The 6,172-nt window shown below is 47.0% G+C and overlaps 1 protein-coding gene across 1 annotated transcript; it reads left to right on the plus strand.

Moving 5' to 3' along the window:
- The first annotated feature begins 2,072 nt into the window (after positions 1–2,072).
- On the plus strand, positions 2,073–5,071 carry Hilpda (hypoxia inducible lipid droplet associated). The gene is made up of 2 exons (XM_021165385.1): positions 2,073–2,261; positions 4,260–5,071. The coding sequence occupies exon 2, from the start codon at positions 4,316–4,318 to the stop codon at positions 4,508–4,510; it is 195 nt and encodes a 64-aa protein (XP_021021044.1). The 5' UTR covers positions 2,073–2,261; positions 4,260–4,315; the 3' UTR covers positions 4,511–5,071.
- Positions 5,072–6,172: the final 1,101 nt, after the last annotated feature.

Below are 6,172 nucleotides of genomic sequence, written 5' to 3' on the forward strand. Positions count from 1 at the left end.
CCATTAATCTATGTTGTCTCTAAGTTTTGTTTGTTTTGATTTACCTATTCTGACAAGTCACCTAAATGGAATGTTTGTGTCTGTTTTGTTATTTTGTGTGAATGTTTCACTTACATGTATATGTTTGTCCACCTGTGAACACCACTGCTAGTTGTGAGCTGTCACTTGAGTGCTGGGAACTGAACCTGGGTTGCTCTTAACTGCTGAGCCACCTCTCCAGCTCTGGTTTATTTTAATTAGCATAACATTTTTAAAGTCTCATCCATGTTACGGCATATACAAGTCATCTTTGTCTCCTTTATTTTACATTTTTCAAGACAGGGTGTCTGTGTGTAGCACTGCTATTCTGAAAGTCACTCTGTAGACCATGCTGGCCTTGAACTCAGAGATCTGCCTGCTTCCCATTTTGTTTTAAGACAGTGTTGCTTGTAGCCCAGGCTGGCCCCCAACTCGAAGGTGGCCTTGATTTAGAGTAGTCCTCCCTCATCCACCACCCTTGCGCTAGGATTATGGGTATAGTGTTGGACCAAATAAGCGGTCCGTATTCCAGCCCCTATACTTACCTTTTCTTAACAACATGAAGACTGTGTTAAATACGTAGACTGCCTTTTCTTTTCCTGGTTTATGGCAATCCTTGTACGAATGCACTCATGATTTATATAGCCAGCTGATGGGCTGGCTATACTGATGGGCTATACTGATGGGCTTTCTCAGTCCTCTGCCACTGTGAACAGTGCTAGAGTCCTTACTCCACAGGAGGGAGTTTACCTGAGGGATAATTCCCATAAGTGGAATTCTGGGTAAAGGGGGCACAGACACTTTACCCAGTCTGTATTTACACTTTACACTTTTCAGTATAATCATAAACTAAACTGATATGAGTTGCTCAGGACACTGATTTCCACCTCCTGTGCTTGCCAGCACGTCTCTCTTCTAGGCGCATCCCCCGCCCTCTCTGTGACAGACGCGATGTCCTGAAAAGTAGGGGAAAGGTCACAGCTCACAGCGGAAGTTTGCTTCCTCCCTTTAACTTCAGTTTAGAGGCGAGGGCTTCTCCCACACATTGAATTGGCTCTCGCCAGGGTTCACTGACTCATCCTGGAAGTCATGAGAACGCACACCGCCCCCCCCACCCCCCGCCTTGTAGTAACTATCGTGTTCACTTAGACCTGCCCGTAATTCTTGTGGGCTTTCCCCACTTGAGGGCTTGTCCCAGGAATCTTTTTTGAGATCCCCCTTTGGGTCAGCACCTCTCCTTTGCCTTGGTTGGAGCCGGCAGGTGACTGGTAAGGCAGGTCAGTTTCCTGGTATGAAACCTAGACAATGACCTCCTCCCTCTCTAGTTCAAGCAAAAGGCACCTTCAAAAGAAAACAGCTTATTTTTAAAGAAAACAAAAATCATCTAAAATCTAATGCCCTCCCGGGGGACGGGAGCCACTGAAGGCAAGGCGATCCGTCCAAACGCCGTAAAAAGCCGAGACCAAAGCCAGGACGAATATTTTACTTTCATTCGGGAGGGCTCGAGAACAGTCGCAGGTACACTACAAGAACCTGACTCAAAAAACAAAGGAAGGAAGGAAGGAAGGAAGGAAGGAGAGGGAGAGAGAGAAGAGAAGAGAAGAGAAGAAAGAAAAGAGAAAAGAGAAGAGAAGAGAAGGAAGAGAAGGAAGAGAAGAGAAGAGAAGAGAAGAGAAGAGAAGAGAAGAGAAGAGAAGAGAAGAGAAAAGAAAAGAAAAGAAAAGAAAAGAAAAGAAAAGAAAAGAAAAGAAAAGAAAAGAAAAGAAAAGAAAAAAGGAACCCCTACGGGGCCTTCACCCACTGCCCGGGCGTCACTTCACATTGCATCCAGCAATGGGGGAGGGGGTAAAGGCGCCTTTTGGCTCCTGATCTTCTAGAAGGCGGCCGGTGGGGCTGAACCTCATGCTGTCCACTCTGGACTGCAGTGAATCAACCGCAAGCCGCGTGCTTCCCGTGACTCCCCGAGCACTCCGCGGCGACGCAGCTGACGCAGGGGCTGGATGGCCAGCGGACGTGCCCCAGGGCGAGCTCCTGCAGGTTCGGTACGCATGCGCAGTCTCCGAGGGCGGAGCCTCGCCCAGAAGGGGCGGGGCTTCGGGAGGTCCGTTTCTCTTTGGGGCTTATTTCTATCCAGAGCAGTGCCTGCCTGGAGCTTCCACGTTGCGACTCAGTCGACCTTCTTCCTTACTCCTGCACGACCTGGTGTGACTGTGAGCAGCCGTCTCCCAACTTTTCCTCCTGAGGTAACTGGCCCAGGACCCCCCAGGCCGGAGGCCGAGTCCTGGATCCCTTGTCCCATGGGTCGGGCTACTTGCGTTCGAGTCAAGGCTTTGCCTCCACCGACTCTCTCTGCGTCGCCCAATCTATGAACTCCATAGGCCACCTTTGTTTGCCCACCAAGTTTCACCAAAGTAGCCTTCCCTTCCTGTCACCGCTTTAGAGTGTTGTGTAGTAACTGCCCCTTTGAAGGCTGAGTTCTTGTCTGTAGGACGACCATGTGGCCCTGAGTACCTTTCAGAGTGCCTGAGCTATTTAAAAGCATTCAAAGATGTTTGGATAAATTAACTAGATTTGACTTTTGCTATTTTTTTGTATGCTACTTTTTGTTTTGTGGTACTCCGAATTGAACCTAGAATCTTGTATGTGCTAGATACAGCTTATACCACTCACTGGGCTGCATTACCTACCAGTCCCTTATGTTTACTTTTGAGACAAGGCTTCACTAAATCTTCCAAATTAGCTTTGCATTCTCTATAGCTCGGGCAAACCTTAAACATGCATTCCTTCATAGCTGGGATTACAGGCTATTGTCACCCTTATCGTTTATATTGACGATATTATATTCAAGAAGTTTATAAATCCCCTGGTGGTGGTGGTGGTGGTGGCGGCGGTGGTGGTGGCACCTTTAATCGCAGCCCTTAGGAGGTAGAAGCATGGAGGATCTCCGTGAGTTCGAGGCCAGCCGTACAGAGCTAGTTCCAGGACAGCCTAAGCTACACACACAAAAAAAATGTCTCCGGAGGAAAAAAAAGTTTGTAATCAACTTGAATGTACGATACAGGAGAAACTTAGACAGGTTGTTTGCTCTAGGACATATTCCTATTTCTTATTCTTGGGGCACTATGCTAGGGTGGGCGAGCACTTTATACCATTGAGTTATATTTTCAGCCCACTTTTTTTTTTTTTCCCCGAGACAGGGTTTCTCTGTGTAGCCCTGGCTGTCCTGGAACTCACTCTGTAGACCAGACTGGCCTCTAACTCAGAAATCCTCCTGCCTCTGCCTCCCAAGTTCTGGGATTAAAGGTGTGTGCCACCACGCCCAGCTTTCAGCCCACTTTTTACTTTTGTTTGTTTGTTTGCTTTTTTTGTTTTTCTGAGACAGGGTTTCTCAGTGGAGCCCTGGCTGTCCTGGAACTCACTTTGTAGACCAGGCTGGCCTCAAACTCAGAAATCCACCTGCCTCTGCCTCCCAAGTGCTGGGATTAAAGGCGTTCATCACCACAACCTGGCTCCACTTTTTACTTTTTGAGTCAGGTCACACTAAGTTGCCCATGATAGTTTTAACTCACTGTGTAACTCAAGTATGCACCACCAGCCACACCTATCATTTTCTTGTATTTTATATATATACATGAAATACACACACATACTTATACATTCATAGAGGCATTTTGCCTTCATGTTTTGTATCCTGTTTGCTGTGCATCATGGGTGTGTGTAGAGGCCAAAAAAAGGACGTCAGATTCCTTGGGACTGGAGTTACAGATGGTTGTGAACTGCCATGTGTCGGCTGGTCCTCTGTAAGAGCAGCCAGTGCTAACCACGGAACCATCTCTCCTGCCCAATTTTCTTTCTACTTCCATCCGTCCCTGATGTAAAGTTAAGTCCTGGCACTGTAACTGGGTTTGTACGTTGTGCTTGGTGGGAATGGTCTTAAAGAGGGGTAAAAGTAATTGGGTGTGTGGAATGTGCCTGTCAGCCCAGCGCTTAAGAGGATTGCTTAAGTTTGAGGCTAGCCTGGGCTACATAGCAGGAAGAGGTAAAGATATACAGTTGTAAACAGTGTTCTTGAAATTATCCCAACAACATGTGTATTTATTTGTTCTCCAACCACACATGCTTGGAGGTGATGCCTGGAGGGGACTTGCCATTGTCCCTGTCTCCCTGGCCGGCAGGGCCTCTCCTGCTCCTGAGAAAACAAGGGTTGAGACTAACTCAGACTCTTCCTTCTTTCTTCACAGGATCTGGCAGCAGAAAGCAGCTCTACTTCCCTGCAAAGGAGCTGGGCACCATCGCCATGAAGCCCATGCTGAACCTCTATGTGCTGGGCATCATGTTGACCCTGCTTTCCATCTTTGTTAGAGTGATGGAGTCTCTGGGAGGCTTTCTGGAGAGCCCACTGCCCGGGAGCTCCTGGATCACGAGGGGTCAGCTAGCCAACACACAGCCTCCCAAGGGCCTGCCAGACCATCCATCCCGAGGAGTGCAGTGAACCTCCCTCCCTGCAGGCATCAGCCGTACTTTGACACGCTAGCTTCAGCATGTCCAACCACATGTTCCATTTCTCGAGAGGCATGTGTCTCCAAAGGACTCTTACTAGGCCTGGAAGGGCTGTTCCCTTACCCTGGAAAAGAGCCTATTTCCCCTAGAGCTGTGAGTGGGCTGTCTGTGGCTCTGGGATGGAGGTGTACCAGTTCCAGCTGTTGGGAGAATGGATTTTGGTTTCGTTTGTTTCAGCCCTCTGTCCTAAAGGACTCTTTTGGACCTAAGTATCTTCTGTTGGTTTACTATTGAGTCTCTTCCCTGAGAGTTGTTTGGACGGCATCAAAGGGGTTGTGGGTTGGCTGTGAAGACAGAGGGTGGACTATCCAGTATCCAGGTCAAGTTGTACATTTAAGTTCTTTCTCCAGTGTAATGCACATGTGTTTGTTTGTATATAATGTCTAAAGGGCTATGGGATGATCAGGCCTGCTTAGGGTATGGGCATTCCAGCCACTGTGTGGCTTAAACATGAATTTTTCTAATGCAATAAATGTGAATATGTGTGTTTCCACTGTTTGTCCTGTTGACATGCCTGCCCTTGAAATTAGTAAGGGAAAGTTTAAATCCTAGATCTATAAGTAAGCTTTATCTCTATTTTTATTTTTGAGGCAGGATCTCACTGTGCAGCTCTGGTTTCCTGGTAGTCACTATGTAGACCAAGCTGGCCTCATAGAGACACCTGGTGCCTCTTTTGCTTCTCTAGTGCTGGGATTAAAAGTGTGCACCACTACATTTGGCCATTTTTACATACATACATTTATTTATTTATTTACTCCAGAAGAGGGTGTCAGATCTTGTTCGGGATGGTTGTGAGCCACTGCGTGGTTGCTGGGATTTGAACTCAGGACTTTTGGGCGAACAGTCAGTGCTTTTAACTGCTGAGCCATCTCTCCAGCCCCCGTTTTTACTTTTGAGATAGTCTCATGTAGCTAAGGCTGGCCTTGTCCCCCGGATTCACCTGCCTCTACCTTCTAAGTGCTAAGACTGTAAGCTTCTGTCTAAATTTAGTATTTTCAAATTTAGGAGCAAGAAAGTGTCCAAGGTCTTGTTTAGAAACTGAATATGGATTGCCAAAAATTCCAAGGACAGCATAGCAAGGGCCGCATAGCAAGACTGAACTCAAAAAGTTTTGTTTAAATGTAAACTTGCGGGCTGGGCCTTTCAGCTCTGCCCTGTCAGCCAGTTATCTGAGCCTAGGCAAGACTCAACCTTGGCCCTCCATGGTTGCCCCTATGGATTCAGCCAACTGTAGGTTGAGATCTTGATTGTAAGGGCTCGAGATTGAATTTAGGGCATTATATGTACCAGGAAAACACTCTACCAAGGAAAGTAAGTCAGCACTGAAAATATTTTTTTTTTTTTTGTAAATTATGTCCACAATGAACTATTCTTTTGTCCAGGATAAGACACCTTTTCTTGTCTTTTCTTCCTAAACAAAACAGAGCAACTTTACATAGTATTTACATTGCATTAGGTATTATTCTAAGTAATCTGGAGTCGGGCGTGGTGGAGCTCGCCTTTAATCCCAGCACTCGGGAGGCAGAGGCAGGCGGATTTCTGAGTTCGAGGCCAGCCTGGTCTACAAAGTGAGTGCCAGGACAGCCAGAGCTAC

The sequence above is a fragment of the Mus caroli genome, chromosome 6 (assembly GCF_900094665.2).
Source record: "Mus caroli chromosome 6, CAROLI_EIJ_v1.1, whole genome shotgun sequence".
In the NCBI taxonomy this organism is placed as follows: Eukaryota; Metazoa; Chordata; class Mammalia; order Rodentia; family Muridae; genus Mus; species Mus caroli.